The 16972-nt window shown below is 53.6% G+C and overlaps 1 protein-coding gene across 1 annotated transcript in view; it reads left to right on the top strand.

Moving 5' to 3' along the window:
- The window catches only part of RBM28 (RNA binding motif protein 28), a 34286-nt gene extending 28391 nt beyond the window's left edge, over positions 1 to 5895 (top strand). The window contains exon 19 of the mRNA XM_079992425.1: positions 1306 to 5895. Within this exon, the coding sequence (XP_079848551.1) occupies positions 1306 to 1452 (147 nt within the window). The 3' untranslated portion in view covers positions 1453 to 5895. The remainder of the gene's footprint in view (positions 1 to 1305) is intronic.
- Positions 5896 to 16972: the final 11077 nt, after the last annotated feature.

The raw sequence follows: 16972 nt of genomic DNA, 5'->3' as shown, positions 1-16972 counted from the left end.
CCTTAGGGTCCCTTCCAGCTCTAGGAGGAGTCTGTTATTTTATGTACCGTTTAGTACACAGAATTCCTAGGTGGTTTTTACAGAAAGCACAGCAAGAGATTTTAAAGCAGAAGAGAAATCAACATGCAGGCATTTAGAACCAAACATACAAGGAAATGCACCAGGAAAAAAAGAATAAAACGTCCAGTTAGATATCACTAAACAATAAAACAGAAGGGTGTGATGGGTTTTAAGGTAAAGGTAAAGGGACCCCTGACCATTAGGTCCAGTTGTGACTGACTCTGGGGTTGCGGCGCTCATCTCGCTTTATTGGCCGAGGGAGCCAGCATACAGCTTCCGGCTCATGTGGCCAGCATGACTAAGCCGCTTCTGGAGAACCAGAGCATCGCACGGAAACGCCGTTTGCCTTCCAGCCGGAGCGGAACCTATTTATCTACTTGCACTTTGACATGCTTCCAAACTGCTAGGTTGGCAAGAGCAGGGACTGAGCAACGGGAGCTCACCCCATCACAGGGATTCGAACCGCCGACCTTCTGATTGGCAAGCCCAAGAGGCTCAGTGGTTTAGATCACAGCGCCACCCGCGTCCCACGTGATGGGTTTTAGGAGCCCCGTTAATGCCTGATGGAATCCAGTTAGCTCAGCTGGTTAGAGCGTGGCTAGTGCCGATAATGCCACAGTCGCAGGTTCAGTCCTTGGACTAGATGACCCTCGGGGTCCCTTCTGACTCTGCAATTCTACAATTCTGTGAATGGACGTGTCTCTAGGAGGTGATAGAAGCTTGCCTCCGTTTATTCCTTGCAAACAGCACGCAGAAGGGTGTTTTGACCATCACCCCAGACCTTCTTGAAACCAACTGAGGGCCCCATGTTCTCCATCCCTGGCTTGAAAAATAAAGCCAACCAATGGGATTTTAGGAGGGGGGTTGTCCTCAGGGAAGGCAACTTCCGCGTGGATCCCCGTAACCCGGAGCTGAAACTGCAAAAATCGGAGAAGCTCGGAAAACCCGGTGGATATGCCTGTCTTCTGATCCATTTGCAGAACCCTAGAATTTTGCAGAGGAGAGGGACTCCTGGGGTCATCTAGTCCAACCCGCTGCGACGTAGGAAGGTTATACTGGACAAATTTCTCCTCCCCGGGGAAGGGGGTGCCAGAGATAAAACCTCCTTTGCTGCTCTCCACCGGCTCACTCCTTCCCTTGCCCCTGCCCCCTGGCTTTGCCCAAGTGCCCCTGCCCCCAGCCTCCCTGGCCAAACCATGGGGCACCCCCTTCCTGACGCAGCTCTCCTCCTCCTTCTCCTCGCAGGTACCCAGGAAGCAACCTCGGGGGAAGCGCAGCCAGGCGGAGACTCGCTTTGAGCAGCTGGTGGAGCAGTACAAACGCAAGATCCTGGGTGGAGGCGGCAACAAGGCTGCGGCGTCAGCCAGGAGGAGCAAATGGTTTGAGAGCTGAGGGAGGCCCTGGGGGAGACCGGGGGGGGGGGGGAGAGGGACGGCTGGCTGGGGTTGAGCCCAGGCAAGGGCATCGTCCACCCCTCCACCCCCATCTCTGCCATCTCGGACTACTGGACTGTGCAAGGAAGCAGCTAAAAGCCTCTAGAGCTCTCTTTGCAGGGGTGCATAGAGGGGGGGGTCTGGTCCCCAAGGTGCCCCCCTTTGCTGGCCAAGGCTAGTCGGCAGATTTTTCGGCAAGTGCTTGCAGGATCCAGGATCAGGGAGAGACACACACACCAGCGGGTGAAAATTTGCCCTATATATTTTTGCCATCTCTGACCAAGAGAGGCCTGTGTTGTTATCACCGCAAACATTTTTTAATAAAAGGGTTTTATTAAAAATCTACCTTTCCCCCCCAGGAACAGAGGGAGTCTCTGGGAACCAGCTCCCTCGCTCAGTCCCAGAACAGGGCTGAGGGCAGGCTCTCTGCCCCTCCAGATGTCGCCAGCCCCCACCACCCTCCACCTCTGGGCAAGGTTGGCTAGCTGGAGGGCATGGGGGGCACCTCTGGCTTACTCTCTCTCTCCCCCTTCCCCTCCCAGCCCAAAGTCCTGCTGGGTTTTTTTTACTCTTTCACTTTCATTTATTGTAAAACAGCCAACCACTTTTTTTTGGGGGGAGGGGAGAGCAGTTGAGAGGCAGTGTGGTGCAGTGGTCAGAGTAGTTTGACTACAGGGACCTGGTAGAGACCAGGCTTTGAATGCTCCCACTTGGCCGTGAAGCTCCCCAGGTGTGTGCCCTTTGCAGGGTGAGCCCTGCCCCTGCCTCTCAGCCTCACCTACCTTACAGGGCTGCAGTGGGGGTGACATTGAGAAGAAGGAGAACCACACACACCACCTGGGAGCCCCTTAGAAGGAAAAAAGGTGCAATGAATATATAAATGAGCAGCTTCTTCCGGTTGGCCCTGGCGGGCTCCTTCTCACGCTGGCTGGAGGTCGTGTGCGCACGAGTTCGAATCCACCCTTCAGCACCTTTAACGATTTCTCCTGGGATGTCCCAGCAACCCAAGGCCAGGCGTGGTGGAGCGCCAAAATCCCTCCAGCGGTTGCACGCACGGAAATATTGCTACAAGCGCAACTGCCCGTCCCCAAATCTGTTCCAGCTCCCATCAGCTCCCAGCCAGCACAGCTGGGACCGGCTGGAGTTAAGGCTGTTGGTGTATCTCAGGCTTTCTGTACGTTGGGTTCAGGGAAGCCATCGCCACATTCGAAGGGTTTGAGAAATGCAGCTTCTTAAATCCCAGCCCTGCAATGCGCTCTGTGTGGGGCTCCCCGTGCGTTCGACCGCGAGGCCACAGGGAGTGCAGGATGCTGCAGCACAATTGCTGCCAGGAGGGAGGCCTTGACAGCTGAAAACACCTGTGCTTGCCCCTGGTTGCCCATTTGCTACTCGGCCAAGTTCAAGGTGCAAATTATTATTATTATTATTATTTTATACCCATCTGGCTGAGTTTCCCCAGCCACTCTGGGCGGCTCCCAATCGAGTGTTAAAAACAATACAGCATTTAATATTAAAAGCTTCCCTAAACAGAGCTGCCTTCAGATGTCTTTTTAAAAAGAGATAATGGTTTATTTCCTTGACATCTGGTGGGAGAGTGTTCCGCAGGGCGGGCACCACTGCCGAGAAGGCCCTCTGCCTGGTTCCCTGTAACTTGGCTTCTCACAGGGAGAGAAATGCCAGAAGGCCCTCGGATCTGGACCTCAGTGTCCGGGCAGAATGATGGGGGTGGAGACGCTCCTTCAGATATATTGGGCTGAGGCCGTTTAGGGCTTTCAAGGTCAGCACCAACACTTTGAATTGTGCTCAGAAACGTACTGGGAGCCAATGTAGGTCTTTCAGGACTGGTGTTATGTGGTCTCAGCAGCTACTCCCAGTCACCAGTCTAGCTGCCGCATTCTGGATTAGTTGTAGTTTCCGGGTCACCTTCCAAGGTAGCCCCACATAGAGCGCATTGCAGTAGTCCAAGCGGGAGATAACCAGAGCATGCACCACTCTGGCGAGACAGTCTGCAGGCAGGTAGGGTCTCAGCCTGCGTCCCAGATGGAGCTGGTAGACAGCTGTCCTGTATGCAGTTGCAATCAAAAAATATTCAACCCCCCATTGCAAATCAGGTTTCTTATCAAAATTTACAGACCTTCAGCTGTTTGCAATGAGCAAATCAAACAAAAGCCCTTGAAATAGCTCAGCTGCCCAACACAACGCACGCTTCCAATGGTTCCCCCAGATTCAGCTGAAATTGCAACTTCAAATGACTTCCACAGTCTCCCTCTCCTGATACAGGCCTTACCCAAAGCCAGGCGTTGGGGGGTCTCCAAATTCCTCTGGTTCGTTTCCGTACAGCTCCACAAGGTAGCAGTGCTGCTCCATCCTTGACCACATTCAGCCAGGACAGATGAGAGAAAGCGACCTCTTTGCCCAGGGGGGAGAGTGTTGCTCTTGCGCTCGGATCCTGACACTGGTTTCCCTTTGGGGCATCTGGTTGGCCACTGTGAGAACAGGATGTTGGACCAGAGGGGCCATGGGCCCGATCCACCGGGCTCTCCTTGCGCTCTTAACATTCCACGGTCTTTTTTTCTGCCAAGTTCTCAGTGGAGATGTGAATGGCCTTCCTTTTCTCTGCCAGAGGCAGCTGTGGCTTCCGAGGCTCCTGACTCATTTTCCTTCCTTATTTATTAAAATTCCGTCTTGCCCTCCCTCCCCCAGGAGCCCTGGGCAGCAAAGCAATAAAAACCCGTACAGTTAAGAATGAAACCCAATTGCAAGCTATTGCAAACATCGGGAAAGCATTTTTGAATGTTAAGAAAGCTGGGTTTAATGCCATGTGGCACTACGGTCAGTGTGAGGTGAGGATTGCTGCTCGGATGGACATTCTCCCTCCTCTCCCTCCCCCCCCCCCAAAAAAAAGCCTGTTCCGGGGTTTTCCCCAACCCCCTGGAGCAGGTTTGGGGAGGGCGTGGGACTCCCATCGCGGAGAGGTGGAAAGTCCCACTGTGCAAATGGGGATCCGTGTGCTGACTTGTTTGCAGGATCCCTACGGTTTTTTAAGTTGGCCTGTCGTACTGGCAGGGCTGGGCGAGTCTGACCAGGAGATCCAAGGGGGAGGTTTGGGGTTTACAAGAGAGGCAGGGCCTGTTTGAATTCACAACACCCTCTGCCTGAAAAACAGCCACGTAGATTTTTGAGGGCAGCGATGCTTTGCTTGCTTCCTGCCTGCCTGTCAGATTTTGAAAATCTGTGCAGAACAGTGGGGTGTCTGCCTAGCAACATAGGGGTTTTTTTCAGGGTGTGGGTCTCTTCCAGTTCTTGGGTTCCCATATCTGGGGGGGGTACAACAAGCTTTCCCAACCAGTCCCTATGTCTAGGCCAGGCATAGGCAAACTCGGCCCTCCAGATGTTTTGGGACTACAACTCCCATGATCCCTAGCTAACAGGGACCAGTGGCCAGGGATGATGGGAGTTGTAGTCCCAAAGCATCTGGAGGACTAGTCAAGCGGCATGATTAGCAGAACTGAAGATGTTGCTCTGTGCCATGGAACAAAAAGCTGCTAGAGGGAAGAACACAGAACCATAGAATCACAAAATGGTAGAGTCGGAAGGGACCTCCAGAGGGCATCCAGTCCAACCCTGCAATGCAGGAATCTCAGCTCAAGCATCTGTGACAGATGGCCGTCCATCCTCTGCTCTTCCTGGTGTTGAGTCGGAAACCCCTTTCTTGTGCCTTGAAGCCACGGGTTCGAGTCCTCCCCTCCAGAGCAGGAGAAAGCAAGCTTGCTCCCTCTTCCATGAGACAGCCCTTGAGATATGTGAAGATGGTTATCCTGTCTCCTCTCAGTCTCCTCTTCTCCAGGCTAAACGTAACCTTCTCAGGTGGAAGGCATGACTCATCACCCACTAGCCTGCCCCTTATATAGAGAACCAAGAGATCGCTTTCTGAAAACTTTGTTCACACAAGGAAGCAGGCACACCTGGCAGAATCTGCTTGGTTTCTTTTGAGAGGGTATAAGAGCTTCACAACACAGTGGCCCTCCTATGCACTGGCTGCAAAACAAGCAAACAAACAAAAAATCAGGAAAAAGGAGTTAGATTAAATCACACAAGTTGTGATGATTCATAGGTATAACCTGGAATCAAGCTGGATTTGAGTTTGTTGGTTTCTCTAGTAACTTCTCTTATCTCATGGTTGTTGGCAAATTGGATTTTAAAATGGCAAAAGAATATTAGAATGGGAGCTATCGGAGATGCACAAAGGAAGCTATTTTAATGCTCAGGAACCTGGCAAAGTCTTTTAAATGTTAGGGGTTTTTATATTATGGATAGATGTTCTCTATTATTTTATTAATACTATCGCCTAATACAGGTTTGTCATGGCCTTTGGCTGGAGCAATAAACTTTTGAACTTGAACTTGAATTAATACGTCAATCTTTCCTGGGATGGCTCAGTGGGTAGAGCAGGAGACTCTTAATCTCAGGATCGTGGATTCGAGCCCCATGTTGGGCAAAAGATTGCAGGGGGTTAGACTAGAAGACCTTTGGGGTTCCCTTCCAACTCTACAACTCTTATGAATTCTATGGATGCGAGTCCTTAATCATGTAAAGCTGTGACTTCTGGGCCATTATGAACCGCAGACTTGAAAGGGAATCTGTCCAGTGGTCCTTAGTGAAACAGATTCAGATTCTCTCCCCCCTCCCCCCGCCGCCCTGTATGTGTGGACCACATGCCTGGTAGCCCTGCGCTTAACACAAAAGGCAAAGTCTCTTTCCCACCTTCGGCTTTCAGAGGGAATGTTCCCCAAGTTGGCGAGGCTCATTTGACAACAGGCTCCTTCCATGCCAAGTAAAAGGTAAAGGTAAATAAAGGGACCCCTGACCATTAGGTCCAGTCGTGACCAACTCTGGGGTTGTGGCGCTCATCTTGCTCTATGGGCCGAGGGAGCCGGCGTCCAGCTTCTGGGTCATGTGGCCAGCATAACTAAGCTGCTTCTGGTGAACCAGAGCAGCGCACAGCCGGAGTGGTACCTATTTATCTGCTTGCACTTTGACGTGCTTTCGAACTGCTAGGTTGGCAGGAACAGGGACTCAGCAACGGGCGCTCACCCTGTCGCGGGGATTCGAACCTCCGACCTTCTGATCAGCAAGTCCTAGGCTCTGTGGTTTAACCCATAGCACCATCCGTGCCAAGTGCTGGGAGCATTTCCCATTCCTCCAGGACCCACACAGGCAATCGAGTGCATCTCGCATCTTGGTTTATGGATGCCTGCTTTTCTGCTTTTGAATGGCTTTAAAAAACACTTTCATTTAAAATCTTTGTAAATGTAGTCAGCCGCCTCAGTGTGTTCTGTGATTTAGCGGTACAGAAAGACTTTCATAAATAAGAAATGATAACAACAAAGTGCAGTGGCTTTGCGACAGCTGCTGCGGCTGCTCCCTCTGGCCCTCTGCTGCCAAAAGCCCTTTGCCAGCCAAGCTTCCTTCTGGCTGGGTCTCTCCCCCAGCCGCTGTGCCTCCTTGGCGGATGGCCTGATGCGTTCCTGGCTTCTCGCCTGCCAAGAAGGCGGGGAAAGAGGTCCCTGGCCCGGGCTCTGGCACCATCCCCTCTTGGCAGTGCCAGGTGTGGGAGAGCAGGTTGTCCCGGGGAGGTGTCGGCTGTCCTTATCACCCCTGCGGCTGCCAGTGGCGCAGGCTTAGCCAGCCCAATGAGTCGGATGCCTCTTACGCACCAGAGCGTCCCGAGGGGACTGGCACCTCGGGCAGATTTCTGGGAAGGGGCAAGGCCAGCCGCTCTCCCTCGCTGGGTAATTGAGAGCAGAGACACGCGGTGTTATAACTGCAAGCTGATGCAAGAGAAATGCAGGGGGAGATGGGGACGTGGGAGAGAGCCCTGACTCACCGGTTCTGATCCTGCTCTTGCTCCTGCTTCAGAAGTCAGGGGTGCTGGCGTTTGGAGGCACTGTGGTTCTTGAGCATCCATTGCAGAATTATAGAGTTGGAAGGGACCTCCCTGGGGCCATCTAGACCAGCCACCTGCAATGTAGGAGGAACAAGCATTGCTTTAGTTACAGGTAGGTAGCCGTGTTGGTCTGCCATAGTTGGAAACAAAATAAAATTCCTTCCAGTAGCGCCTTAGAGACCAACTAAGTTTGTTATTGGTATGAGCTTTTGTGTGCATGCACACAAATAAAATATCCCTTTATTCCACTTTGCAGGCCTTACATGAGAGATCGAATGCCCTGGCTCCCATTGCAGGTGGTACAACCCCCCTGGGGGGCAGTAGGATTACATAGTAAAGGGTAAAGGGACCCCTGACCATTAAGTCCACTCGCGAACAACTCGGGGGTTGCGGCGCTCATCTCGCTTTACCGGCCAAGGGAGCTGGCATACAGCTTCTGGGTCATGTGGCCAGCATGACGAAGCCGCTTCTGGCGAACCAGAGCAGCGCACGGAAATGCCGTTTACCTTCCCGCCAGAGCAGTGCCTATTTATCTACTTGCACTTTGATGTGCTTTCGAACTGCTAGGTTGGCAGGAGCAGGAACAGAGCGACAGGAGCTCACCCCGTCGCGGGGATTCAAACCGCCGACCTTCTGATCGGCAAGCCCTAGGCTCTGTGGTTTAACCCACAGCGCCACCCGCCGAGTAGCTAAGAGCCAAGGGGCGCTGAAGATGCAAATAAGTACATTAGAACTCTGATGAGCTGGCTGGATCAGGCCAATGGCCCACCTAGTCGCAGTCCAGTATACCTGAAGGATATACCTCCATCATTCAGCCCAAACACTGAGGTCCAGCTCCGAGGGCCTTCTGGCAGTTCCCTCATTGCAAGAAATGAAGTTACAGGGAACCAGGCAGAGGGCCTTCTCGGTGGTGGCGCCCACCCTGTGGAATGCCCTCCCACCAGATGTCAAGGAAATAAACAACTATCTGACTTTTAGAAGACATCTCAAGGCAGCCCTGCTTAGGGAATTTTTTAATGTTTGATGTTTTATCGTACTTTTAATTCTGTTGGGAGCCGCCCTGAGTGGCTGGGGAAACCCAGCCGGATGGGCGTGGTATAAATAATAAAGTAATAGTAGTAGTAGTGGGATGCAGGTGGTGCTGTGGTCCAAACCACTGAGCCTCTTGGGCTTGCCGATCAGAAGGTCGGCGGTTCGAATCCCTGGGGTGAGCTCCCATTGTTCGGTCCCAGCTCCTGCCAACCTAGCAGTTCGAAAGCATGTCATAGTGCAGGTAGATAAATAGGTACCGCTCCAGTGGGAAGGTAAGCGGCATTTCCGTGCGCTGCTCTGGTTCGCCAGAAGCGGCTTAATCATGCTGGCCACACGACCTGGAAGCTGTCTGCGGACAAACGCCGGCTCCCTTGGCCTATAGAGTGAGATGAGTGCGCAAACTCAGAGCTGTCTGCAACTGGACCTAACGGTCAGGGGTACCTTTATGTTTAGTAGTAGTAATGGTAGTAGTATCCTGCTCTCACAGTGGCTGACTAGATGCCCCAATGGGAAACCCCCAAGGAAGACCTGAGAACCAGAACAGTGGCATAGCATGAGGGGGGCCCACAGGGGCGCAAAATTGTTTGGAGCACAAAATTTCAACATCTGGTGCTGCCTCCATACAGCTGCGCTCTTCCGGCCAGTGCTGGGCTCTGCTAAAAACAGCTTCTCCATGCAAGCCAGAAAGTGACCCCTCCAGGCACTAAAATGACTCTTGGAGGGCGATGGATGTCTCCTGCCCACCTCTGCTCTGTCTCTGCAGACGGAGGCAGCTGTGCTTCTGAATCCCAGTTGCTGGGAACCGCAGGAGGGGAGAGCTGCTCTTGTGTTCGAATCCTGCTTGCTGCCTTTTGCAGAGGCGAATGCGCAGAGGAGGTTGTGGTGGCGGAGGAGCAATAGTGGCTTGTTTTGTTCTTGTTTTTATTATGTATTTTGTGTTCTTTTCTTGCATTTTTATGCCACGAAGCCCCCTGAGATTTGCGAATGAAGGGGGGTACACAAGTTCAATAAATAAACTGTTCAGCCACAGTGAGAATAGGATGCCATTGGCCTTGTCTTGCAGGCTCATCTCGTGGGATTTGTTCATTTCCTTTTCTGCATGCATTAGATGCCCAGTCACTCTTGCCTTTCCTTCCCGGGGACCTTCGCTCCTTGCCTGGAGACAGAGAGCTCTCTGCCATGTCAAACCCAAACCCCTCTGACCGATCACGTCAATTTCAAATTACCGTATTTTTTGCTCTATAAGACGCACCAGACCACAAGACGCACCTAGTTTTTGGAGGAGGAAAACAAGAAAAAAAATATTCTGAATCTCAGAAGCCAGAATAGCAAGAGGGATCGCTGCACAGTGAAAGCAGCAATCCCTCTTGCTGCTGCGGCTTCTGGGATAGCTGCGCAACCTGCATTCGCTCCATAAGACGCACACACATTTCCCCTTACTTTTTAGGAGGGAAAAAGTGAGTCTTATAGAGCAAAACATACGGTAACTCCCCAAATTCCAGGGAAACGGTTCTCATCCCGACACACAAACCTACTGCGGTCAAACGGGAGCGCAGTCCCCGAATGCTGACTTGCCGGTCGATCTCCTCCTCGCGTCACGGCTGACGTCAAGCACCTTCGCCATTTCATGCCTCTCGCTTTGCCTCATTAAAATCTCCGTCTCCTGTCTGCCAGGGAAGCTCCCGGAGGGCCCCCCCCCCAAATGCTCGCATTGGGCTGGCCCGGGCAACGCAGTCTGGGCCGGGAGCCCAGGATCTGTTTCCTCACCCTGAGGCGGGAAGGGAGCCGTTTCTCCTTGGCTCAGGCAAGAGCCAAGCTCTGCGTCATGGTGAAATAGGATGAGGGTGACAGGGGCGGGCAGGTTGTCCTAGACCCAAGGACCTGGTGGCGTTGCTGGGACGGGTTGTGGGGGGAGGCTCTAGGCAGCCGTGAGCATTCCTTCCGTTGTGGGGCACAGATTCATTCACATGCCCCTTCTCTCTCTCTCCCCTCCCCACATTTCCATGCGGTTTCAACCTTCCTCCTATTAGAGCAACAAAGAACAGCTGGCCTGCCCCGATTTAAATTTTGCTCTATTTTTATCATCTTTTCTTTTGCTTGCGAGCTTCCTTCGAAGGGCATCTCCTCGGGAAAAGCAGCCTCGGAATGTTTCAAGGAAGCAGAATGAAGATAAGGCTCTTCTCCAAGCGAGCAGAACGAAAGGGGCTTCTGCAACCATGAGCGTGCCCAAACGTCATCCTCCGGCCTTGAAACCTCTTGTTTAAAATAAGAAACAAGGGAATGTGCGGTGGTGACCAGAGGCATCCGCTACGGAGGTCAGCAGGCCAGGGGGTGACTTGGCCCCGCTTGCCTTTGCCCACGCCGCCTCCCGCTCTCCCAGGGGGCGTCCAGGGACCCTGCAAGCCGTGGGCCTTGACCTCAAAGCCCAGACCTCTAGCTGGGCAGCAATAACATGGGGCTGTGACCCCAAGTGCGAATTTATAAGGGGGTGAAACCAAGCGCCCCCAGCAAAGGCTCCCTCGTCGAGACCAGAACCGCAGGGAAGCAAGCCATACCCAGGCTGGGAGGTTGCAGTGCCGCCTCCTTGCAGCTGGCCAAGGGATGCCCCCGCATACTCTGCCGATGAGGGGAGAGCACCACTGCCCCCCCCAAAGAGGAAGGGAGGAAGAGGAAGGTGGGAAAGCACTGCCGGAGCCATGTGCGTTGCCCAGAGCGCCTCACTGCAAGGACAGGAGGGTGAGGTGCAGGGCTGTCTTAAGCATATGCAGTGCCAGGGTGAAAAGATCCGCCTGGCGCCGTGCGCCCACCAGGTTACCCAGTCCCAGGCGCACAGGCGGGCGGAGCCGGCCAGCCGCCTCAGCGTCTCACTGGCTCGGTTGCCCCTGAAGTCGTGGCACGGAGCCACCCACAGCAGAAGAGCCTGCCGTGGCGCTCCGACCGATGGGTGGGCTCTTCCCCGGACAGCTCTCAGGCCCCGGACTCTTGGCCTGGTGCCCCAGAGAGCCCGGCACCTGAGCACCCCGCACCCCTAACGCCTGTGGGTAAGACGGCCCTGGTGAGGTGACATAGCGGCGCTTTCTCTGCTTTATCTCTACTCCTAGGTTGGAGCTAGTTTGCAAGGAGAGATGCCCTTGATGAGGCGCTGGCCGGCGAAGGGACAGACCACAACACTTGCCTTGCCCTGGGCACTGGCAACCCACGCTACACCCGTGCTGGGCAGGCAGCAGCGGGGACGGACGCCAGGGTCCCTGCCCCGAGGCGCTCTCAGATCATTCAGCTGCAGCAGGGGCTGAATGCTGGAAATGTATTGGCGAATTTCTCCCCCCAGGCAGCTGGCCAACAGCGCAAGTCTGCCTAGGGGGGGGGGGGAGTCCTGTGTTTGGCTCAGCAAGCAGCTCATGGGGCTTCAGTTGGCTGCCACACTGAGATTGTTAAGAAGTTGATTATAAGACGATCTGCTGGATGAGGCCAGTGGCCCATCTACTCCAGCCACGGCCACCAACCTAAATGGCTTTAAAAGAGAGTTAGACAAATTCATGGACGGCTCTGCTTTTCCTCCACAGCCAGAGGCAGCCGTGCTTCTGAATCCGAGTTTCTGGGAACCACAGGAGGGGAGATCCTGCTTGCAAGTTTCCCATTGAGGAATCTGGCTGGCCACTGTGATGCTGTGCTTAGCTGGGCCTTGGGCCTGATCCAGCCGGCTCTTCTGACATTCCTAGGAGCTGTCAGTTCCCACGGAGGATGCAGCTCAGGCAGGCTGAGCGGCGCATGGTGACGACACCCTTGCCGGGTGGGGCTGTGGGCAGGCAGCCGAACAGCAGGGGTGGTTGGAGGGAAGCAGAGAGCTTGGCCGAGGGACGGCGGCTTCTGGGCAAGAGATGATGAGGCAGCTTCTCTCATTCCTCAGCAGGTCATGTGGGGTCGGTGACTGAGCTCTCCCCCGCCACGTCATCCCAAGTGCCACCAGTTTTTGGCTCAGGTGATGCTGCTGGGAAGGCAGCCAAAAAGGAGCAGCCCCCGGCCTGCCTCTTAATCTTCCTCCTCCCCCTGTTCCTCGCTCTGTGTGCGCTGGCAGCCTCCCCCCCTGTGTGTCTCCCCTCTCTTCTCCCCCCAGCCCTGGTTTGGCTGCCTGCCAGCTACTCTCTCTTTCTCTCCTCGGAGGAGTCAAGGGCTTGGCCGGTGTTCACACTCTGAGTATCCTCCATTGACCTGGGGTTGCCGTGGAGACGCCAGCTGCAGCTTAACGCCTGGCTGATGCCATCTCCACCCTGCAGGCCTGGGGTTCCCAGCACGTGGTGCTCCTCGCGGGAACTGCAACTGCAGCAAAGTTTCAATGAATGGTAGAATTGGAAGGGGATCCTCTAGTTCAGTGTTTCCCAACCTTGGGCCTCCAGCTGTTTTTGAACTACAATTCCCATCATCCCTGACCACTGGTCTTGCTAGCTAGGGATGATGGGAGTTGTAGGCCAAAAACATCTGGAGGCCCAAGGTTGGAAAACACTGCTCTAGTTCAACCTCCTGCAATGCAGGAATCACAACGTCTTCTTCTCTGGCGATCCCTCGTGGCCGAGTAAGATTGTCTTCCAAGAACACGGTCTTAAAAGTGAATCCGTAAGTGACTGTGGAGGCCAGTTCTGGATCCACACGTCCTTCCACAGTGGGGACATTGGTTTCCAAGTGGGAGTTGATTAAGATAAATAATAATAAAACTAATAAAATTTTCTTTATATCCCACCCTCCCCAGCCGAAGCCGGGCTCAGAGCGGCTAACAACAATAAAAGTAACACAGCATTTCTAAAATCATTTCATTCTAAAATCAGATCAAATCAGATTAATGGCAACCATTCGGCTAGAGTTCTATGAGGATTACCAAAGGAGGGGGTCAGACTGTGCCTTGGCCAAAGGCCTGGTGGAACAGCTCCGTCTTGCAGGCCCTGCGGACAGATGTCAAGTCCCACAGGGCCCTAGTCTCTTGGGACAGAGCGTTCCACCAGATTGGGGCCACGGCCGAAAAAGCCCTGGCTCTGGTTGAGGCCAGCCTAACCTCCCTGTAGCCCGGGACCTCCAAGATGTTTTTGTTTGAAGACCGTATGGTCCTCCATGGGACAAACCAGGAGAGGCGGTCCCGTGGGTACGAGGGTCCTAGGCTGTATAGGGCTTTAAAGATGAGGGTTTGCCAAGCCTTCCTCTTAGCACGTTTCTCCCTTTTGTCCTGAGTTCAAGCATCTTCAAAATCCTTTCTTCAGCATGCATCTGAAGAAGTGTGCATGCACACGAAAGCTCATACCAATCACAAACTTGGTTGGTCTCAAAGGTGCCACTGGAAGGATTTTTTTTATTTTGTTTCAAAATCCATGACACCTTTGACCACCTTCCGAGGGAGTCTGTTCCACAGTCAAAGAGCTCTAACGCTCAGAAAGCTTTTCCTAACGCTTCCTCTGAATCTCCTTTCTTGGAAAATGAATCCACCGTTTCAGGTGCTGCTCTCCAGAGCCGGAGAAAACAAGCTTGTTCTATCTTCCATGGGACATACTGTTGGCATCCATCTGCCTCTGAGAGACAATGGAATTTGCCTCCAGGGGTGAAGTCAAACCATTGCATTAACAGCACTGAAGTGGCCTCCCCAGGGCGAAAACCTGGGCAGTGTGGCTGGAGCTCCTCAGCTGCCCAGAAGACAAGACCCCTCTCCCGGCCTCACTGATGGAAGCAGAGCAAGACGTTTGGCACCAGCTTGGCTGGTTGTGATTCAAGGACCCGCCACCCGCTTCGGAATAAGACACATGGACACAGTATATTAGGTTAATGGGCTAAAAAAGGCCACCACTTTATTGATTACAGCATGTGAGAAGTACAGTGGTACCTCAGGCTAAGTACCTAATTCATTCTGGAGGTCTGTTCTTAACCTGAAACTGTTCTTAACCTGAAGCACCAGGTTGAGAGCCAGTGTGGTGTAGTGGTTAAGAGCGGTAGTCTCGTGATCTGGGGAACCGGGTTCGCGTCTCCGCTCCTCCACCTGCAGCTGCTGGGTGACCTTGGGCCAGTCACACTTCTCTGAAGTCTCTCAGCCCCACTCACCTCACAGAGTGTTTGTTGTGGGGCAGGAAGGGAAAGGAGAATGTGAGCCGCTTTGAGACTCCTTAGGGTAGTGATAAAGCGGGATATCAAATCCAAACTCTTCTTCTTCTTCTTCTTTAGCTAATGGGGCCTCCTGCTGCTGCTGTGCGATTTCTGTTCTCATCCTGAAGCAAAGTTCTTAACCTGAAGCACTATTTCTGGGTTAGCGGAGTCTGTAACCTGAAGCATCTGTAACCTGAAGCGTATGTAACCTGAGGTACCACTGTGTTGGCTTAGGCATTGGATAAAACAACAGAGCGTGACTCCACCCCCTCAGGGAGGGGTGAGTCTAAGAAGGGTTAACCTTCTTAAATGGTCAAAGGCCTGGAAACGATGTCTTATGAGGAACGGCTAAGGGAGCTGGGCATGTTTAGCCTGGAGAAGAGGAGGTTAAGGGGTGATATGATAGCCATGTTCAAATATATAAAAGAATGTCACATAGAGGAGAGAGAAAGGTTGTTTTCTGCTGCTCCAGAGAAGCGGACACGGAGCAATGGTTCCAAACTACAAGAAAAAAGATTCCACCTAAACATTAGGAAGAACTTCCTGACAGTAAGAGCTGTTTGACAGTGGAATTTGCTGTCAAGGAGTGTGGTGGAGTCTCCTTTGGAGGTCTTTAAGCAGAGGCTTGACAACCATATGTCAGGAGTGCTCTGATGGTGTTTCCTGCTTGGCAGGGGGTTGGACTCGATGGCCCTTGTGGTCTCTTCCAACTCTATGATTCTATGATTCTAACCACCAGTGGAAGGAGCCTGTTGATGCAAATACAACTGAAAGCTCCCCCTGATGTCACCGGGGAGGGGGGGTCGTGCCTAGCCACCAGCAGGGCGTCGGACAGGATCTACGACCGACCGCCGGATTCCTTTACTGGAATACCCATAAAGTGGAGGGGTAGGCGATGGCCACACCCTGCCCTCCAATACACAAACATATTCCAATGCCTAACCGCCACCCGAGCCAAAAGAGGCTGGCTGCCAATACCCTCACAGCTGCAAGCGATCCCTAAGACTTCTGATGATGTCGGCCAGCCCAATATCATTGCCGAGGTCTGAAAGGTGAACACCGTCCTCAAGAAACAAAGACAACTCGCTGAACCATAATGTCAGCATGCAGACTCACATGGCCATACATATAACGCAATTTGCGTGCCACCACACGATTTAAGAGTTTCCTGGATTTTTCAGTGGCCACAGGGCTAGGAGAGGCTTTGTGGAAAGGAGCGATATGAGGTGTGACCAAGCACCTGAGGGACTCCACTCCAGATTTGCGTGGCATTTACTCCTGAGCCTTCTCTTCTCCCAAAGATGTCCCACAAGGCAGTGGAGTTTTAGGATCAGAGTTCTGCTTCTCCCGGACGGGCTCCATTCCCTGGTTGATGGGGTCCACTTCCCTCTACAGCACCTGCAGAAACTGCCTTCTTGACAGTCTCCTCCTCCTCCACCCACCAGGGCCTGCCTTCACCTGCGGCAGAATTCCCCACCCATCAAGGAATTGAGAGCCATCAGCTATCTTCACCTGGTTTAGCTGGCCGGTTGAAGCTGTTCCTGGGCTGTGGCTACTGTTGCATGTTGACCGGTGAGAACTGAGTGCAGGGTAGGGACCAAAGGTGGACAGACCATCTCAGAAGGAGCACCTCTCAATCTTCTCTTCTACAGGTTAAACCCAGCTCCCTCAACTGTCCCCCATAAGGTCCCTGGCCCCTCTAGTCCAGCATCCTGAGTTCTCACTGTGGCCAACAAGTTGCCTCATTTGGGAAACCCAGAAGCAGAACGATGGACTGGATGAGCTCTTGGTCTGATCCTGCAGGCTCTTCTTAATTATTACTTTATTTATTTATCACCCGAAGACCGCAGGGCAGTTTCCAGCGTAGAATCATCTTCTTGGGGAGACCACAGGAGGGGAAGAGGGGGGTCCTGCTCCAGATCAGGATGCGGACCAGATGGGCCTGATCCTGCAAGCTCTTCCGCAGCCTGCCTCTTGACCCCGGAGGAATCCTGCGCTCTGCGGGGAGGGAGCTGATTTGGGGTAGGAGAGGGCGGTGACAGCAGCAGCCCCTCTTCCTCCCCGCCCCAGTCCCAGGTGCAGGAGCGTCCCGACGTGGCCTCTTGCCGTGACACACGCGAGAGGCCTCCTTGATGCCGTGGGGCGGGGGGGGGGAGGAGGTTACGGGAGGACGCGGCTGGGGGCGGCTTCTTCTTTGCAACAGACTCCACCCTCCCGCTCCTGTTTGGGGGCCGGCGGCGCCTTTCCAGCGAAGCCCACCCCCTTTGCAAAGTCAGCAGCAACGCTGCGCGGGCTGCCGGGCCCCCGGGAGGGGAGGTCGGGGGCGCCCCCCGCCCCACATTTCTGGCCGGCTGCCAAGGCCGGGCCCGGGTCCCCAGAGCCG

Source organism: Podarcis cretensis, assembly GCF_951804945.1.
Source record: "Podarcis cretensis genome assembly, chromosome: 10".
Taxonomy (NCBI): domain Eukaryota; kingdom Metazoa; phylum Chordata; class Lepidosauria; order Squamata; family Lacertidae; genus Podarcis; species Podarcis cretensis.
Note: the sequence above shows the minus strand (reverse complement) of the source record. Positions and strands in the feature narration are given on the sequence as shown.